At 56.5% G+C, this 19,224-nt stretch overlaps 1 protein-coding gene across 1 annotated transcript; it reads left to right on the top strand.

Moving 5' to 3' along the window:
* Window positions 1-5,244: 5,244 nt before the first annotated feature.
* CD276 (CD276 molecule) lies at window positions 5,245-17,670 on the top strand. Its single transcript, XM_051796507.1, has 8 exons — window positions 5,245-5,309; window positions 8,274-8,406; window positions 9,737-10,087; window positions 10,474-10,770; window positions 12,279-12,419; window positions 13,962-14,003; window positions 14,406-14,441; window positions 15,610-17,670. Exons 2-8 carry the CDS (start codon window positions 8,370-8,372, stop codon window positions 15,630-15,632), a joined length of 927 nt encoding a protein of 308 aa, XP_051652467.1. The 5' UTR covers window positions 5,245-5,309; window positions 8,274-8,369; the 3' UTR covers window positions 15,633-17,670.
* Window positions 17,671-19,224: the final 1,554 nt, after the last annotated feature.

Genomic DNA, 19,224 nt, shown 5'->3' with positions numbered 1-19,224 from the left:
GGTCTGTGTTTGGGAAGGAGAGGGATGGTGCACACCTGGGTGCCACCAGGTGTAGGGTCAGGGTCGGCTGGGTGTGCACTGCCCCTGGAACTCATCCCATTTTCACCAGCTTCCTACATCTGGAGCCCCTCCTGGGCTCTCAGCCTATGAATGACCCTCGTGTGCTGCGAAAACGCCGAGCTGTCTGCAGAGCAGCCTCTGCCACACACAGACCCAAAACATCTGGTGAGTGACTCACTGGCCCCAGCCCGACCCTGTGTCTCGGGACAGCCTCATCCCACGTGTTCCAGCTCCGCTCCTCTGAGTGAGCGGCACTGAGCTTATCCAGACGCAGCCTCAGCAAAAAAGTCTCGGGTGTCCCAGCTTGGTGTTGTGGTGCTGGTTTTCTCTTGGGACTGACTCACTGCTCGGCCTCCAAAACCCCTTCCTGCTCCTCCAGACCCTTTGTTTTTGCCACTGTGACATTCCTTGCACTCGTTTGAGGAGCCAGAGCTGTTTTCCATCTGTCCGAGGATCCTGCAGGGCAGTAGCTGCACCCATTGAGGTGATGCAGTTACCACCATGTGAATCCAGCTGATGTTTCCAAAGGGCTCCAAGAGGGATGATCAGGATAGAACAGGTTGCCCAAGATAACTGTGGCTGCCCCATCCCTGGAAGTGTCCAAGGCCGGGTTGGATGGGGCCTGGAGCAGCCTGGGATAGTGGAAAGTGTCCCTGTCTGTGGCAGGGGGTGGAACAAGATGAGCTTTAAGGTCCTTACAACCCAAACCATTCTGGGATTCAGTGATCTTGGCAGGTTTGGGGGATGGAAATTGGCACACAGCCAAGGTGGGATTTACCCTCCATCCCCCTGTCTTGTGCTGAACCCATCCTGAAGACGCTGAGTGGAAATACAGGAGAGCCTCCTGGGCATCCCATGTTTGATTCCTACATCCTTAGCAGCTGGAAATTGGTGCTGTGCAGCATGGGAAGGGGAAACATCCACACAGGCCTCTCTGGGATACCCAGAGCTCACCCACATGCTGTGGACACCTTGTTGGGAGGCTCTGGATTTGCCCCAGCACATCCATCTGTCCTCTCCAGCTCTCCCTCCTCCCCTTGATTGAATGCTGGCTGAGCATGAAATTAAACTTGCAAATTGCAGCCCTTTCTGTATTTTTTCGGGTCATTATTATGCACATTTCTTATGCACATACCTTGGGTACTGCAGGGTTTGAGGAAGGAAAATCAACCAAAAATAATCATTTGGAATGGAGAACATCTACTATTTCAGTTCCTCCCTGGAAGCCCTTTCATTGTTAATTATGAGCAGACTTGCAAGCAGCACATATTTTAATTTTTAGCATGTTTTGATGTTAAAAATCTGCCTTTGTTTCCAAGATCCTTGGTTTTTCCTGGGTTTCTGTTTAACACTAAGAAAGCTCCAGGTGCTCAGATGCTCACTTTGTACCTTCAAAGACCAACAGAAGCAGAGAGGCACTTGTGGCTAAGATATCAAAGCTGTGATGCTGCTTTTATCGTGTGAACTGTTGGGAGAAGGGACAAAGTGATGAAGCTGTGATGGTGTGAAGCCCTGCCCTGGGCAGTGCTGGGACTTGGTGTCTTTTTGGGGGGAGTCTTTGTGAGATTCTTGGATTCCACTGTATTTTTGGGGGGCTGAGCTTTGATGCTGGAGATGCCCATGGAGTGACTGTACCTGGGAGAGGGAATTGTCTGGTGCAGAAAGTCCCTGCAACCCGCCCCTGTCTCCCTGCTGCAGCACTGGGGGATGATGGCTGGATCTTCTCCACCAGCCTCTAAAAAAGGAGAGGGACAATGTGCCAGCAGGGATTCCAACTGTGTCCCAGGCTGCATCCTCCCAGTGTGGGCATCAGGGGGGGAATTCTGCCCTGCTCAGGTGAGACCTGTAGAGCTGCTTCCAGCAGCAGAAGGAGGTGGAGCTGCTGGAGCGAGTCCAGAGGAGGCCACGGAGCTGCTCTGAGGGCTGGAGCCCCTCTGCTCTGGAGCCAGGCTGGGAGAGCTGGGGGTGTTCAGCTGGAGAAGAGAAGGCTCCAGGAGACCTGAGAGCCCCTTCCAGTGCCTAAAGGGACTCCAAAAGAGCTGGAGAGGGACTTGGGACAAGGGCCTGGAGAGATGGGCCAAGGGGGAATGGCTTCCCACTGCCAGAGGGCAGAGTTAGATGGGATATTGGGATGGAATCCTTCCCTGTGAGGGTGGGGAGGCCCTGGCACAGGTTGGCCAGAGAAGCTGTGGCTGCCCCATCCCTGGAGGTGTCCAAGGCCAGGTTGGACAGGGCTTGGAGCAACCTGGGATAGTGGAAGATGTCCCTACTCATAGCAGGGGATAAAATGAGATGATCTTTAAGGTCCCTTCCCACCCAATCCATTCCATGATTCTATGACATGGCTCCTCAGCCGGAGCTGGCACAGGATGGGATCATGGAGCTGCTCTGCACACCCAGCACTGCCCATTGCAGGCTGGGCATGGAAAGAGAAATCTGCTTGATTTGCAGGGCACATCTGTGAATCGAGAGCAGGGCTCCCCATTTAGTCACATCCTTCTGAGGCACATTGGCCTCATCCTTTCCCGTTCCTGCTGCTCTCCCCCTTTGGTGCTGGGGTCAAGCCGTGCAGCCTTTTACCAGCTCCAGCACTGCAAAATCCTTCCTTGCCTGCAAGGGGGTAAAAGAAATGAAATGGTTTTAAATATAGCATGTCTTGGGTTATTTTTACTCGCCTTTTAATTTTAAGCTCTCCAGGTTTGGTTGTTCCAGCTTTCCTCTGTAATCAAAAGGGTGAGGAGCTTCCTTTGCTCTGGAGCAATGAAAGACCCAAACCTCCCACACAGGCACCTGGCTCTGGAGCACAGACTGCAGCTGATGGAGCCCCAGGAATCCACTAGATCCTTGGAGAAACAGTAAGAGCTGCTGGTGTTGAGAAAATCATGTTAAAACCCAGAAACTGCATCCTTTGGGGAAACATCTGTTGTGTGTATGCTGCTGAAAAATCACCCGGCTCCCTCCCAGTGCCCTGCTCTTCCTCTTCCTCCTCTTCTTCCTTCCCTGCCGTGCTCTCTTCCCAGTCTCTGTGTGGCTGCATCCCTCCATGCCTGTCGGGAGCAGTGCTGGGTGTCCCGAGGCCCTATAAAAGGAGACACTGTGTGTGTGGGAGCGTGGGAGGAGGCTCAGCACTGCAGCTCTGCCCTGGCCAAAAGCGATCTGCTGGGCTGTGGGACCGATGGTGGGGACCCCCAGAGCCCAGCTGGGCTGCACCCCCCAAAAAGCAAACCCCAAAAGGTGGTGAGAGGGGTTTTCCAAGGAAACTGTGCTCCCTTTGGGTGGTTGATGCAGCAGGGAGGCTGCCCCGATGCTTGTGTGACTGAGGTCTTGCTGTTCTAGATGGGGGACTCTCATGGGTGTCCCTTTCCAGTGCCACGGCTCCCAAATATTTGGGGGTTCCCCCTCTAGCCCCAGGCAGCACTTTCTGCTCAGCACAGTGTGGGGTTGCTGGTGCCTCTGGGCAGCTGGTGTGGGTAAATCATTAGCCAGGTTTTTCCTGGGAAGCAGCCTGGTCTCTGCAGGGCAAACTCAAGCTGCCTTTTGTTCCTGGCTCTGTGCACCCCATCCCGAATTTGAGGTCTCCAAAAATCCCTGGTTCATGCACCCCAGTCCCCTGGGTCTGCATCTCCCAACCTTGAGGGTTGGCTCCATGCACCCTGTTCTCCCAGCCCTGTGCACCCCCACATTCCGTACGTCTGTGTACCCCAATCCTCTGCACTGGTGTGTCCTGGACCCCCAACTCTGTGTATCCCAACATTCCCATCTTCCTGTGCTCTGGTCTCCTGGCTCCATGCACCCCTGTGCCCTGGGTTATGTGTACCCCAGTTCCATGCACCCCAATGCCCAGGCCATGTGTATCCCAATCCCCTGGCTCTATAAGCTCTGCTTCCCCAACTCTGTGCACCCCAATACCCAGGCCCAGCATGTACCCCAGTCCCTTGGCTGAATGCACCCCAATACCCTGTCTCAGCGTACCCCAAATCACCTGGCTCAGTATACCCCAACCCTTCCAGCTCTGCACCCCAATCCCCCAGCACCAGACACCCCAGTGCCCTGGCTGAACATATCCCAACCCTCCTGGCTCTGTGCATTCCAGTTCCTCAGCCCTGTGCACCCCAATCCCCCTGGCTTGCTGCCCCCAACCCTCCCATTTTAGTGCACCCCAATCCCCCAGCGTCAAACACCCTAATCCATAATCTGTGGCTCTGTGCACCCCATTCCTCTAGTCTGGTGTTCCCCAACTCTCCCAGCTCCCTGCACCCCAACCCCTGGCCCCATGCACCCCAATCCCTCTGGTTCAGTGCTCCCCAAACCCCCATGCCTGCACACCCCAATCCCGCAGCCCCGTGCATCCCAATCCCCTGGCTGAACGCACCCCGCTCTCTCGGCCCTGTGCACCCCAATCCCCCAACTCCAGGTTCCCCAGTCCCCCAGCCCCGTGCTCGCCAACCCCCCAGCTCCTCAATCCTCCAACACCAGGCTCCTCAATCGCCCTGGCCCAGTGCTCCCCAATCCCCCAGCCCCGCTCTCCCCGATCCTCCAGTCCTGCTCTCCCCAGTCCCTCAATTCCAGGCTCCCCAGTTCCCCAGTTCTGTGCACCCCAGTCCTCCAGCCCCGCTTTCCCGGGTCCCTCAGTTCCAGGCTCCCCAGTCCCCCAGCCCCGCTCTCCCGGATCCCTCAGTTCCAGGCTCCCCGAACCCCAGCCCCGCTCTCCCGGATCCCTCAATTCCAGGCTCCCCAGTCCCCTAGTTCTGTGCACCCCAACCCCCCAGCCCCGCTCTCCCGGATCCCTCAGTTCCAGGCTCCCCTCTCCTCAGCCCCGCTCTCCCGGATCCCTCAGCCCCAGGCTCCCCGATCCCCAGCCCCGCTCTCCCGGATCCCTCAGCCCCAGGCTCCCCTCTCCCCAGCCCCGCTCTCCCGGATCCCTCAGTTCCAGGCTCCCCAGTCCCCCAGCCCCGCTCTCCCGGATCCCTCAGTTCCAGGCTCCCCTCTCCCCAGCCCCGCTCTCCCGGATCCCTCAGCCCCAGGCTCCCCTCTCCCCAGCCCCGCTCTCCCGGATCCCTCAGTTCCAGGCTCCCCTCTCCCCAGCCCCGCTCTCCCGGATCCCTCAGCCCCAGGCTCCCCGATCCCCAGCCCCGCTCTCCCCCGTGTCCCGCTCCAGGCTCCTCCCGCGCCGTTCCCGGCAGGAAGCAGCCGCAGCCAATCGGGCCGGGGCCGCCGCCCGGACCCCGCGCTGCCGCCGCCGCTGCCCGGTAAGTGCGGGGGGGCCCGCCCGGCTCGGGGGCGGCGCTGGGACCGCACCGGGGCCGGGGGGCTCGGGGGGTGCCGGGGGTCCGGCCGGGAGCGGGGCAGCCCCGCGGGAGGAGCCGCCGCCGCCCCCGCTGCCCCTGCCGCAGGCCGGGGCGCGGGACCCGGGCGGTGTTCCGGGAGGGCGGAATGAATGGGGCTCCCCCCGAGCCGAGCCCCGCCGGGGGGACACGGCGCAGCCGGGGCTGGGGGGCTCGGGGAGCACCGGCGGATGTTGGGGGGGGTCGGGGTCCCCCCGTCTCGGTGCGGGCAGTCCCGGGGGGCAGGCGGTGGCCCCGTCGCTTCCCATGGCGGGTATGGATTCAGGGACGGCGGCATCCCGGCATGCTTAGAAATCCGATTTAAACCGCCCTATTTTGTGTATTGGGGTGAACACACCCCACGCGTGGGACAAAATCCCGAGGGGAAGCGGTTGTTCCCCTTTTCCCTGGGCTGAGACAAGAGATACCCCCCTCCTTCCTGTCACCAAGTATCACCCCGAATTTATATTCTTTCCTCCTGCCAAATATCACCCCAAGTCCTTGTCCCTTCCTCCTGCCAAGTATTGTATCCCAAATCCTTGTCCCTTCCTGCCACCAAGTATCACCCTGAATCCTCTTCCCTTCCTCCTGCCAAGTATTGCACCCCAAATCCTTGTCCCTTCCTCCTGCCAAGTATTGCACCCCAAATCCTTGTCCCTTCCTCCCACCAAGTATTGCATCCCAAATCCTCATCCCTTCTTCCTGCCAAGTATCCTTGTCACTTCCAGGCACCAAGTATCACCCCGAATCCTTATTCCATCCTCCCACCAAGTATCAACCCGAATCCTTTTTCCATCCTCCCACCAAGTATCACCCCAAATCCTCATCCCTTCTTACCACCAAGTGTCACCCTGAACCCTCATCCCTTTTTCCTGCCAAGTATTGCACCCCAAATCCTCATCCCTCCCTAACTCCAAACATCATACCCTGAATCTGCACCTGGAATTCGAGGGTTGCACCCCATCCTTCCACCCCCGCTTTGCCATGTCCCCCATCCCTGCAGAGTCCTGAGTGAGGAGCTGCTGCTCTGCACCCAGAAATTGAGCAGCAATTAAAAATAGTCTAGAGCAGAGCTGGGCTCCTGGCTGGCACAAACCCCAGGCACGAGAGGAGCAGAGTGAGGGGCTCAGCCCAGGCACCCCCAAAAGTTGGGATTGAGCTGCACTGGGAGGTGAGGACATATCCCTGGATCTGTAGATGTTTTCTTCACACCTCAGGGTGATAATTTGGCAGCTGATAATGTGGGTATTATAAAAAAAAAAAAAGCTCTGTGATAGTAAATAAAAAATAGGGAAGGGATGAGGTATGATTCCTGGGGGGATTTAGTTATTCCTTGGGTTTCTGGAGGATCCAGCCATCCTGGCTTGCCTTCACAAGGGCATTCCTCTTCCAAGGAATGTGTTTGTGGAGTTCCTTACATCCCAATTTATGAGAGAAACTCAGGTCTGGGACAGAGCCCATTCTTTGTCCCAGGATGACACCACAGGAATGGGGAAACTGAGTCATGGAAAGGAAAGACTCCCAGCTGCAGGAGGACTGGGGACATGGGTGTCCCCTTCCCGTGACACCTCTGAGCGGGTCTGGCAGGACTTGTAGGTCACGAAACCCGTAAAATATAATTTATTTTAGCATCCCCAGGAAAAGGGAAGAACTCCAAGGGAGATGAGTCATGGTTTCCCTCGTCTGGGCAGCTGAGTGATGCCCCATCACCCTCTCCTGCCACAGCTCCCTCCCTTCCCAGCTGCCTGGCATTGAGCACAAGGCTGGCTCTGGGCTTGTGCACTTGGGAAAAGGCAAGAGTCAGGTTTAAGAAAAAAGCTGGATAATTTGTTTTCTCCAAAGAGCCTCGTGCATGGGATGGAAGGAGAGGGGATTTTGCCCCTCAGAGATCTTGGGGAAAAACTGTACCTCAGCTACCCCCTGTTCCCTGTGCCTCAGTTTTTCCCCGTGACTCAGTTTCCCCCGTGGGAGCTGAGCTGACCAAAGCTTCGGGGCTGCCTTTCCCTGACTGAGAGGAGTTTAAGGAACAAGGTGCCAATGGCCCACGTTGTTCCCACTGCCCCCAGGCAACTGGTGCCACGACACTGATTTATTTCAAACTTGGCTGTGTCCGTGCTAAAGGCTCCGGGCGGAGCAGGGGAGCTCTGGGATGTGCTGGGACAGGGATGGGACACGGCAGCAGCGCTGCTGGCTGCGATATCTGGGGCTCATTTCTGCTGTGAGGGAGGAACGCGGGTCACGAGCTCTTGGCAGGGCGGGAGGGATGCTCGGGAATCCGGCCAGAGCAGCCAGCGGTGCCGGGCAGCTTGCCCTCACCTCTCCCCACATCCAGCTCTGAGACGCTCTGGCTCTATTCCCCACTTTTCGGGACAACCTCATGCCGGAGATTTTTCTGCTTTGAACAGGGATGAACCTCCCAGCCCTCCAGCTGCTGGCAGAGCCAGGAATCTGCAAACCTCTCCCGTTTAGCTTCTTCTGTTTAGTTTTTAGCAATTTTGGACACTGGGAGCAGCGAGTTGCCTCCTCTTGGAGGACAGGGATGTAACAGCCCAATGCTGCTGCAGGGAAAAGCTGGGAAAGAGAGAAACAAAGGGGAGGAGAAGCGGGGAGGAAGGGAAGAGGCTCACGTGGCTTCCCCAGGGCACCGGCCAACGCCTCCAGCACAAGAGCTGCCTCCGGCTCCATCGGCTCCCCGATGCTGGGGATGCAGCAATCCCTTGGCTGGTGCCAGGCTGGAGGTGAACCCCCTCCCAGGTTTTGTGACGGGGTGGGTGCTCTGTGGGGATGGCTGGTGTGGGATCCCCGGCCTGATGCCGGTCTCCTCCCTTCTCTTGCTCTTTGTCCCTGGTTCCCAGCACCATCTCAGTGTTTCCTTCTGTTTTTCTTCAGCTCAGAGCTCTTGTTCCAGGAGAGAAGGCTCCCTGTGAGGACTCCTGGGGCCGGGCTTGCTCCTGCTTTCTTATCCAGACTTTGCTTCTGCCAAGGATGTTCTTCCTGCTGCTTGTCCTGGGAGTGCTGGCAGGTGAGTAGGGCTGAGGGGGGGTCAGCGTGTCACCACCCCAAAGGACGTGTCCTGAGTGCCATGTTTATCCCAACAAAGCTGCCTTTGCCCTGTGGTTCTTGGTGGCAGCTCCCTCAAGGCGTTTTTCCTGTTTTGTGGTCCTCTGGCTGCCCACCCTGGTCATGGCTTGTGGTGGCACTTCATAGCAGGGGACACCTCCTTCCACATACTACAGCTGAATGACAAAGCCAGGGGGAGGAATAAATCCTGAAGGTTTTTACTTACCTGGGAGAGATGTCGGGACTGAATCCTTTTGGATTCCACAGCCAGCAGCGATTCTGGCCAGGGTGGTTCCTAAAACCCCCTGGCATTTATTATTAGCTGTAGGGAGACGTGACACTCTGGAGTCTCCCTGGAGCCAGGCAGGCTGCCCAGTGCTCTTGTCCTGCCTGTCTGTCCATCTGCAGCCCCTGGCAGGGCTCCTCCTGCCTGGCTCCTTCCTGCAGCTCCTCCTCCTTCCCCACAGCTCCTCATCCTCCCCATGCAGTCTCTTGCCTCAAATTTAATGTCTCATTGCTGCCCTCGTCCCATGGGAGGTATTTGTGGGAAGGGCTTTGCCATGTTCTGCAGCGGTGCTGAGCTTGAAATATGAAGTAAATCCATGGTCTGAGGTGAGATTTCCCCCCTTTTCCTCCCTGTTTTGGGATTGGGGTCTGCTGTGGGGGACATTGGTGCCAACAGGCACCCCAGGACCACCTGCAGGTCCAGCAGCCCTGGCACAGCTGGTATTGCTCTGTGGTAGGGTTGGCACTGTGCCGTGGGACTGGGACATGGCTGGCATCATGCTGGAGCACTGGGATGAGGTTGGCACCATGCCATGGCACACTGGTTGGCATCTTGCCGTGGCACTGGGATGAGGTTGGCACCGTGCCATGGCACACCGGTTGGCATCGTGCTGGAGCACTGGTGCCATCTAGTGCCTGCCAGCCTGGCTAGAGCTGGCTCATCCTGGGGACACGGGACTGACTGTGTCCCCACTGCTGTCACCCTCTGACCTCCCCTCCCCATGGGGACAATCCAGGCTATGTGTCCTGAGGGGTGCAAGTTTGGGTGCCCGTGGCTGTGTCTGGCATCTGAAGGCACTGGTGCCCCTGGTGTGGTGCTGGATGTGGGGCTGTCTCCCTCCTGGCAGGGTGGGCTTGGCTGGCAACAGTCCTGAGATGCCACCTGCCCACAGGTCCCTCCCATGGGCATCCCTCCATTTGCTTAGATGTTACCCAGGTGGAAGCTTAAGGAGGTGCTTCTGCAGGTCCCACCACCCCGTGCTCTTGCCCTTGTCACCCTCCTGTAGGTGCCATGGAGATCCAGGTCCCGGATGAGCCCGTGGTGGCTCTTTTTGGCCAGGACGCCACCCTGCGCTGCTCCTTCTCCCCCGAGGCCAACTTCAGCCTGGACGACCTGAGCCTCATCTGGCAGCTGACGGACACCAAGCGCTTGGTCCACAGGTTCTCCGGTGGCCGGGACCAGCTGGAAGACCAGGGCAGGGTCTACACCAACCGTACGTCCCTCTTCTATGACCAGCTGCCCCAGGGCAACGTGTCCCTGCTGCTGCGGCGCGTGGAGATCGCGGACGAGGGCAGCTTCACCTGCTTCGTGCGCGTCCGCGACTACAACAGCGCCGCGGTGACGCTGCAGGTGGCAGGTGAGGCAGGGGGAGCTGGGCTGTCCCCGTGTGTTGTGTCTCCCCAGCGGGAAGGGGTCTCCATCATGCTTTGTGGAGCCCCTCTCTCCACCCTTGCTGTGGTTTCCCCATGAATTCAGGTCTCTGTTAGAGACCAACCAGCTGCACCTCCCCAAAATGTTGCTGTGCGGGTTACAGTCTCTTCCCTGCCGTCATGGAGAAGCTACCAGTTAAGAGAACACTTGGAAGCACAGCCATAAATGATCCAAAGTTGGGGAGCCATCAGCTGATTGGTCTTATCAGCTGGAAGAATCTGTCCTGGGGCTTGCCCAACCTCATTGGGTTGCTCCCGATCCTGATCCTTTGTTGTCTCCATCACATCATGCTGGTTGTCCTTTCCCTTGCAGCTCCCTACTCCAAGCCCAGTGTGCACCTGGAGCCCAGCAAGGACTTGAAGCCAGGTGACCTGGCCGTCGTGACGTGCCACGCTTCCCGCGGCTACCCCGAGGCCAGCGTGCTCTGGCAGGACAGCCGGGGCAGCAACATCACAGAGAACATCACCACGTCCCAGGTGGCCAACGAGGAAGGTCTCTTTGATGTGCACAGCGTCCTCCAGGTGCTGGTGGAGCCCAGCATCACCTACTCCTGCCTGGTGCAGAACCTGGTGCTGCAGCAGCACGGCCACGCGTCCGTCACCATCACGGGTGGGTGAGCCACCAAATCTGGGGGAAAGGAAGGGCTGGGCTCTGTCTGCAGAAGGTGACCGTGGTGGCACTGGGATCTGGGATCCCTACTGTGGCCCAAAGCCAACCCTGGGTGTTGCTACGCTATGTCCCTGCTCTACCAACCACCCCCATGGACCTACAAGGGTGACTCGAGGCTGTGCTCTCTCCCCTGTCACCCCACACCAGCATCCCAGTAAGAACCAGTGTCCTTAGTTCTTAGTCTCCAGCTTTGCTCCTTGCCCTGTGCCAACCCATCAGCAGGTGTCTTCTCCTTAGCCCGTTGCCATGGGGTGCTCTAAATTTGGGGATCTCCATCCCAGCTGCACCAATCCTACTTCAGGAATACAGGCTGGAGGAATCCATCAAGCACACTCAGCATCACCGCTTTACTCTGAGCTCTGCCTGCTGCCCTCCCAAAGCTCCTTATAACCTCTTGCCCTCCCCAGTAGCATTAATTAGTGTTTAATTACTCTTGGTACGGCATTTGCTGGTTAGGGAGGTGGATCCTTGGTGGAGCATAAACTTTCTAGCTGGATGCACCAAACTCTTGCAGGAAATCCTGCATGGATGCTGCTGGTTGGGGACAGGGGGGTGGCTTTTGGATGGGCTCCTGAGCATGCAAAGAAAAGGTCAACCTTGGGGTGACATCTGTGAAGGGACAGGGCTTGGGGCAAGACTGTATTTGGAGAAGGAGTAGTAATATGGGGAAAAATTGGATTTCCAGCACTCCAGGAGATATCCCCTGAGCCCTGGTGGTCCCTGCCATGTTGTTCCAGTTCCTGAAGGAACCTTCAAAAATATGGAGAGGGACTTTGGACAAGGGCCAGGAGTGACAGGACAAGGGACAATGTATTGAGATTGCCAGAGGGCAGGGTTAGATGGGATATTGGGAAGCAATTCTTCCCTGTGAGGATTGTGAGGCCCTGGCACAGGTTGGCCAGAGAAGCTGTGGCTGCCTCATCTCTGGAAGTGTCCCAGGCCAGGTTGGATGGGGCTTGGAGCAACCTGGGATAGTGGAAGGTGTCCATGCCCGTGGCAAGGGGTGGAATGAGGTGAGCTTTAATGTCCCTTCCAACCCAGGCCACTCTCTGATTCTAGACCCTGGGGAAGGTATTCCCATCCTTTGTGCCCCCCTGGCATGAGATGACAGGGGAAAGGGAGCAGGTGCAGGATCATCTGATGCTTCTCCTGAGCTTCTTAGCAAGGGAAGGGTCAGCCTGCAGTCGAATTTATGAGTGGAATTATATAAAGATTTAATGAAGTATTTTAGGGAGTGACTCAACCTGCTGCTTCCCTGCCGGATCCAGGCCTGCAGGGGGAGGCCATAATTCTGTGCACCGATGGTTTGCCTTCCAAAGCCACCCTTGTGCCATGAACTCCCTCCACGGGGACGTGTCCCCGGCACCGCGGGGCCCTGGTGTGGGGCACACCTTCCCTGGTTGGGCAGTGGTGCTCACCCAGGTGTTGTGTGTCCCCTCCCCTGCAAGGCCAGCACCTCGCCTTCCCCGCCGCCGCGCTCTGGGTCACGGTGGGACTCGCCATCTGCGTCCTGGGGCTGCTCGTCGTCCTGGCCTACGTGTGCCACAAGAAAATCCGGGAGAGCTGCGAGGAAGAGGAGGAAAACGCAGGTACTGGGGCAGCTCCTTCCCCCAGAAAGGGGGAATGGTTTGCCGAGGGCGATGGAATGGAGGGAGCTGGGACAAGTGTTGACCAGCACAGGTTTGCCTTGGTGGTGGCGGCTTTTAAGGGATGAAGGGATGCCGGGGGCGGTGGCACCGGCAGATCTGGGCCACAGAGCCCGTGCTGGCTGCAGACAGCTCTTTCAAACATACACCTGGTTTTCCTCCCACCCAGCCTGTCTCCCCCTTTTCCTGCTCTGAGCATCCTCTATGTGTCTGATACCCACAGCCAGGAGCATCTCCTCCAGGGAGGTGCCTCTAGCACTTAGCACCGTAGAAATAGCATAAGAGAGATGCTCTGTGCTCTTGTTTCCTGCATCCTCCTCCTGTTTGGGTTGGTTTTTTTATTTATGGAGACGTTTTTGCACAAAAAGGGGGGGGTTGTTGCTTTAAAAAGCTGCTGTGCTCCAAAAATGGCCGAGGAAGCAGCTTTGCTGGCGTTCCCGGTTGTTTTCTCTCGCTGCCTCCCAAGGCATTAGCTTTGCCAAAGCCTTTCCCTGCCCACATCACTCTGCGGGGCCGGGACCCGCAGCCTCCCTCCCCGGGGGCTCCTGCTTCACTCCTCTCCCTGCCAGGAAGGACCTTGGAAGCAATGCCACCGTGATCCCTGGCTGTCCGTGTCCCCAGCAGTGGGGACAGAGGGTTTTTTTTCTCTGGGAAAACATCTGCAGAAGTTATAGATGTTTTTTATATATATATATGTAGTATTTTTCCCTCTATACAGAGTATTTTCTCCTCAGCCAGGGGATTTTCAGGGCTGTGACGCTCAGCCGTGGCCTGGGGCCAGCTGACCTCAGTCCTTTAGCATCAAGACACAGCTCCCACCCCGTGATGTTTTCCACTGATGGCTGCACACCCACCCACCCTGAGGAATAACCTTTTGCCGTGGCTCTTGCTCAGCCAGAAGCCAGGCAGGGACCCTTCCTGCCTCCTGTGGCTGCCAGGCTCGTGGGAACAGTGATTTTTGCTGGGCTTTCCTGCCGGGAACGGCAGCGTGGCAGGACTTGCCCGTGGGGTGTAAAAGCTCCCGCGCTCCAAGGGTGGCAGCCTGGTGGATGCTGTAGGAGGGGGATGCTCATCCCTCGGTGGTGGGGTATCCTGGAGGTGCCAGGGGATCCGTGGTGTCCCACTAAGCCCCTCGCCGAGCGTTGCTCCAGATGGCAGCCGTGCTATAAATAGGGATGCGACGGCTGCGCTGCGTCGCCTGGAGCTGTGCCTTTTCCTGCTTCGCTTGTAGGGAATGTGCCACGCTGGCACAGCGTGTGCTGGGGGAATACCCCCATGGGGTGCTGGTGCAGGTGGATGCCAGTCACCTCCCTGAGCACCCCCAGCAGCTCAGCAGCACCTGATCCCGAGCAAACCCCAGGATACGCGGTGATTGCGGGTTGCTCCCAGCAGCCAGTGATCCAAGAGGCATCCCCAAAACCCAGGGAGGTGGGGTTCAGGGTGGGCACTGGCACGTTTCCCACACTCTGTCTTGCTCTTTTGCAGGGACGGAGGAGCAGGATGAGGAGGGGGAAGAACCCAAGACAGGTGGGTGCATGGTCCCCTATAATAAACATGAGGGTTTGTTATATAGGGAGTGCATTTTACTGCCCCTCCATCGGTGCTCAGCCCCCCACGCTCCCCCTTTCTCCGGCACATCCCTCACCTGGCAGCTCCCTGATAAGCCAGTCTATCCCATGATAAAAAAGGCATCAAACAGTTTAATTATATGCCCAGTGATTGCCTTTATCTGCTGGCACAGGAGCAACCCCGCTTGGGATACTGTCTCTTCTGCTGGGGAGATTTAGGGACCAGGGGTTGGTTTGTGATGGAAATTGGTGTAATTACTGGGGTGGGTTCCCTAAGGTGGGGTTTTTACTTATTTCCTCTGGGGAGGTGTTTCCTTGCAGGAGGAAAGGACTGACCCACATGCTGTTTTGCTTTTCACAGCTCTGCAGCTACTGAAAAGCGCGGAGAGCAAAGAGGGTGAGTGAATTTGGCAGGACTATGAGCTGGCCCCTGGTGAAGGTTTCACCCTAAGCATCATCCTCAGGTGATGCTCAGGTCTATGTGGAAAGCATCTATTGGATTTTGGGTTTTTTTTTCCTCTGTATTTTCAATTTTCATCTTTTTCCACCCCAGTTCTCAATCAGATTTTCCCAGATCAGTGATTTCCCAGCACCCATTCCCACCCCAGGTTGGCCTGTGCTTGCTCTGGGTGCTGCTCATGTCTCCCAGCAGCGATGGAGTGAGGCAGCCAGTGGCTTCCACAGGGTGTTTTTTCTCTTACCCTTCCTTTTTTTGGGCACCTTGGGATCAGGAAAACCCGCCTGCCACCAGCTCTGGACACTGTGAGGAATTTGGGGGTTTTTTGAGTGTTGCTGTCAGTTTGCTGAGAGAAGAGGAATTGCTGGGGTTGGTCCTGCCCTTGCAGAGAGCTCCATCCCTCCCCATGCAGAATTCCCCAGCAGCAGACTGGTGCTGAATTTCAGGTGGAAATCCATGGAAATTGGTGTCTCAGCTCCCATTTCTGCCTTTCCCTATCTTCTCCCAACCTCCTGGCTCGGTGCTGCCAGCAGCCCATCACCCCTCCCAGCCCAGTGTTGGGCTCCAGTGCTCTCTGTGCCTGGTCAGTCCTGCTCCTCCCCGACTCATTCCCATCCCCAGATCTCAATCTTTTAATTTATTTCCTTTCTTATTAAATCAGAGGCTTGGCCTCTGCTGCTGGTGAATCACTGCTAATTTAACCCTTCCTTCCTCTTTCATTCATCTGTGCTCTGCTTCCTGGCCCCTTGGCTTTTCATTCCCAGTGCATCCTGTTTGCTTAACCCCATGTGCCAGACATCTCCCACTGGCTCCTCGACCACTTTTGCAGCAGAAACGAAGCTTGGATAATAACACCTCCCAGGATTTGCTGGCTGCAGGGGCATTTCTAGCCAGGAGGATGAATGAAGGGATAAAAACACACCTAAATGTGCCTGGTAGTATTTGCCTGAGGCTGACATCACCCTTGGGAGTGGGGATCCCAGTTTTCCTGGGTGAGGAGAGCCCAGAGCTGCTGCAACCAAGTGAACTTATTAAGTTAGACCTGTGAGTTATTCTTTTTTAATATGTTTGTCAGTTATTTATTTAGTCTTTTTTTTTTTCTTCCCAGATAACGAGCAAGAAATTGATTGACAGGGCAGTGCCCTGTGCCCTGGACCAGCTGAGATGTCCCCAGTGGGGACGAGGTCCGGGTCCCCTGGGAGGACACGGACCTGCTGCCACCCCTCATCCCGGGTCCCCTCACCTTCCTCCCTCCCTGGCCATGTCTTTGGGGTGCCCTGGGGCTGCAAAGAGGCTGCATCTCCTCATCCCTGGCAAGCTCTGAAGGCTGGTGTGTCCCTCCCAGGGATGGTGTGTGTGGGATGGAGGATCTTCCCTGTTCATCCCCACGTGGGGCTGAGAACAACCGGCGTCACCCCTTCCCCCAGGCACCCCCTGAGCCTTCTCCATCGGGGCCACAGCTGAGCCAGCCACCTTCCAGGTGCCTTCCAGGGCACATTTAACTGCCCTTCCCAAGCCCAGAGGCCTTGAGAGCGGTGATGGGCTCAGCAAGGTCCCTGGGAATGACTGCTGGAGCCCTGGAGGCTCCGGGAAGATGGGTGGGACCCAGGGGTCCCCAGGCACGGTGCTCTTGGCCCCCCTGGAGCCACCACTCCAGGGGTGTGTGTGGATAATTATTTTTTCACTTTGCAACACTGTGGTTCCCACTGGACTTATATTTTTGCCTTAAATGCAAAATCCCATTGGGGTGGTTATCTCCTGCCTAGGACTTGGGTTTTTTTGGGAAGGGCAGGCCTTGGGGGGCACCTGCTGGCCAGGTGAGGCCCTGCTGTCCTCCCTGTGGTGACAGAGCTGATGCTTTGGGGGCTGAAGCACTGGTTGGGCCAAACCTGGCCAGTGTGTGGGGTTGAGCACCCGTTTTTCCCATGAGATCATGGGGTTTTGCCCTCGTGCATGTCCTGGGGGTCCTCCTGTTGCTGTTGGGGGCGTGGGGGCACCCAAACTGCCGGGGTGAACGAGGTGGCGCGTCCCTGGTCCTGCTCCAGGGGGGGAGAAGTCCCCGATGGCTCTTCTGCTGGTTTTAGTCATTATTTAAAGTCCAGAATCTGAAGGGATTATTGTGCCTTGACAAATAAATTTGGGGTTGTTTTGGCCAATGCTTTCCGGGCTCACTGTGGTCTCTGGGATGCAGCTTTGGACATAAATAGTCTGAAGATTGGAATTCCCAGAGCAAAACCTTCATGTTCCCCTTTTAACCCCACCTGAGCTGCCCTCATCCATCCCCCAGCACGGGGAGCAAACGGCCAATGCCTGCCCTCATCCCTCTGCTTTATTCTCATCCCTCAAGCAGTGGAATAAAGAGGAAAATCCCGAAGGGATGCTATCATCTGTCCGAGATGGCTCCAGAATTCAGGCTGGTTAATCCCAGTGCTGGGATGCAAGAGGGTTCTGACAGGGCCTGGTGAGGAAGGGACCTCCCTAAATCACCTGTGAGGGACTATTTTTAGTTGTCCTTCCCTATCATGAAGCCAAGCTCTGCATTCCAATAGGAAAATATTCCTAAAGGCGAGACAAGGGAACGTGTGCTGATCTCAGCCTCTGATTAGGGAGAGGATGGATGGTGATTTCATTGAGGGGTTTGATCTACGGCCTGAATTAAGTGCCAGCACAAGTTTTAACGAGGAGCCAGGAGGTGCCATTAATATTATTTAGTGCCCAGCACTGGGCTGGGGGAATGAAGCCATTAACCATCCCTTGGGTAACTCGTCCTTGGCGGGCAGTGGGATGAGTTGTCCCCACATCTAGGACATCGTTGAAGGTCCTGAGATGGTGCCACGGCATCCCTGGGGATGTCTGCTCCGGCTGGGAGCTTCCTGGGGCTTTTATTTGGGCAGATTTGAGGGGGTTTTTTTTGCAAAATGCAGCCTGGGCTATGCAGGGAAAGGAGCTCTTGAGGCTGGTGAGGGAGAAAATCATAATTAGCTGTGGAAGCCCAGGGAAAACATTCCTTAGGTGGCTCCAGGGTGATGAGACCTTCTGAAGTGTGAGCTGCTGTTCCTGGGAGGATGTACTGTGCTTTGGCCTGGGATAAAGCACTCCAGGAGGAGCTCAGTTGTCCCTCTTGTCCCCAGGTGCCATCCTGCTTTTGGGGCTGTCCAGGTGATGGATTTTTTGGTGAGGAAACCATTCATCCTCTTCTTAATCCTATGTGATGAGGCCCAGGCAGGGATGAGGCTGGACGGCCGTGGGGTTTTTTCCATTCCTGAAAGCCCCCAGATCCTTCTCCACCTGCTCCTGGCTAATGGTGAACCTGGCAGCTGGGAAGGTGGGATTTAAGGGATGCAGCATGTGAAGGACCTGGCAGTGAGAGCTGACAGCTCACTTGTGTTTGCTTCATCCCTCCCGGGAGCAGGCGAGGCTGTGAGTGCATCCAAACCCCCTGGATGGGTGAGGAACAACCCCAAAATCCCATTTGGCAGCTTATTTCGGGAAGCACCGGGGCGAGTCTCTCCCGGTGCCGGTTGATGGCAACTCCATTTGCCTCATCAATATTAAATAAAGTTTCCTGCTTTTTCTATTGACCTAATTCTGAAAAGAGGTGGGAATAGAGATGCTGAGCCTTGTTGCTGCCTCCCTCAGGATTGCATGGGCTGGAGGATGGGATGGGATGGGATGGGAGGGGATGGGAGGGGATGGATAATGCCCCTGCTGTTCCCTTGGATGGGGATGCAGAGCCACGACCCTGCAGGCAGGGACTCTCTGGATACCCCACCCTGGGGTAGGATGAGTGACCCCCCTGCCTGTCCCTCTTGTCCCCTTGGATGGGAACATGGATAGGGCCACATCCCTGCAGGCAGGGATGCTCTGGATGTCCTGTGTGGTGGGATGGATGGGATGGATAATTCCCCTGCCTGTCCCTGTTATCCCCTTGGATGGGGATATGGAGGGGGTCATGTCCCTGCAGGCCGCAGGGATGCTCTGGATCCCTGTGGGGTGGGTTGGACCCCAGAGCTGCCTGGCACCCCTGGGTGACTCACACTGCCCTGCACTGTGAGTCAGTTTGGTTTTCCAGAGATGAAGGATCTGCAAGAAGCACCATTTTCTACGTAGGCTTGTTCCCATGGGATGATGAGCAGGATCCATCTCCTACGCTGCCCCCAAATGCCCAATTTTTGGCCTCAGAATTGCCAGGCCAGACCTGAATTCAGCTGGAAAGCTCAGAGCAACCTGGCTGAGCTGCTTTCTGGTTTTAAGGCCATTGCAAACAGAATATCTGAGTTTCCCAGAGAAAGCAGAGCACAGAAACAACCCCAGGGCTGGATCTTCCTGCTGCTCTGCTGCTGAAGGCAAGGAGCGGAGCCAAAGGCAGTGGGAATCTTAAAAACCACTTTCTGCGTCTGCTCGTGGCTTTTCTTGGGAGGCAACAACCCCAAAAGAGTTAAATCCGTTTAAAAATGCAGGATTTGTTATGAACAGACAGTTTTTATTGTATTTCCCTTTTGTTTCCTCCCAGTGCAACAATTGGGATGGGGAAACCACCCAGCTCCGTGCCAGCTCTGCTCGGGGAATTTGCTTTCCACGGGCAAGTTGGAACCAACACAAAGCCCTGGCACGCTCGAAAGCTCGTTTTTTGTCAAAAATAAAAGGCCTTGAAAAACTCTCACTTGTGCCATGGATGCTGGTCCCACATCCATTTGATGGGGGACAAGGAGAGCCATGGTAT

This window comes from Manacus candei, unplaced genomic scaffold (assembly GCF_025592945.1).
Source record: "Manacus candei isolate 608988 ecotype Guabito, Panama unplaced genomic scaffold, ASM2559294v1 h1tg000046l, whole genome shotgun sequence".
Lineage (NCBI taxonomy): Eukaryota > Metazoa > Chordata > Aves > Passeriformes > Pipridae > Manacus > Manacus candei.
The sequence above is the reverse complement of the archived record's forward strand: the minus strand, read 5'-3'. Positions and strand labels throughout refer to the sequence as shown.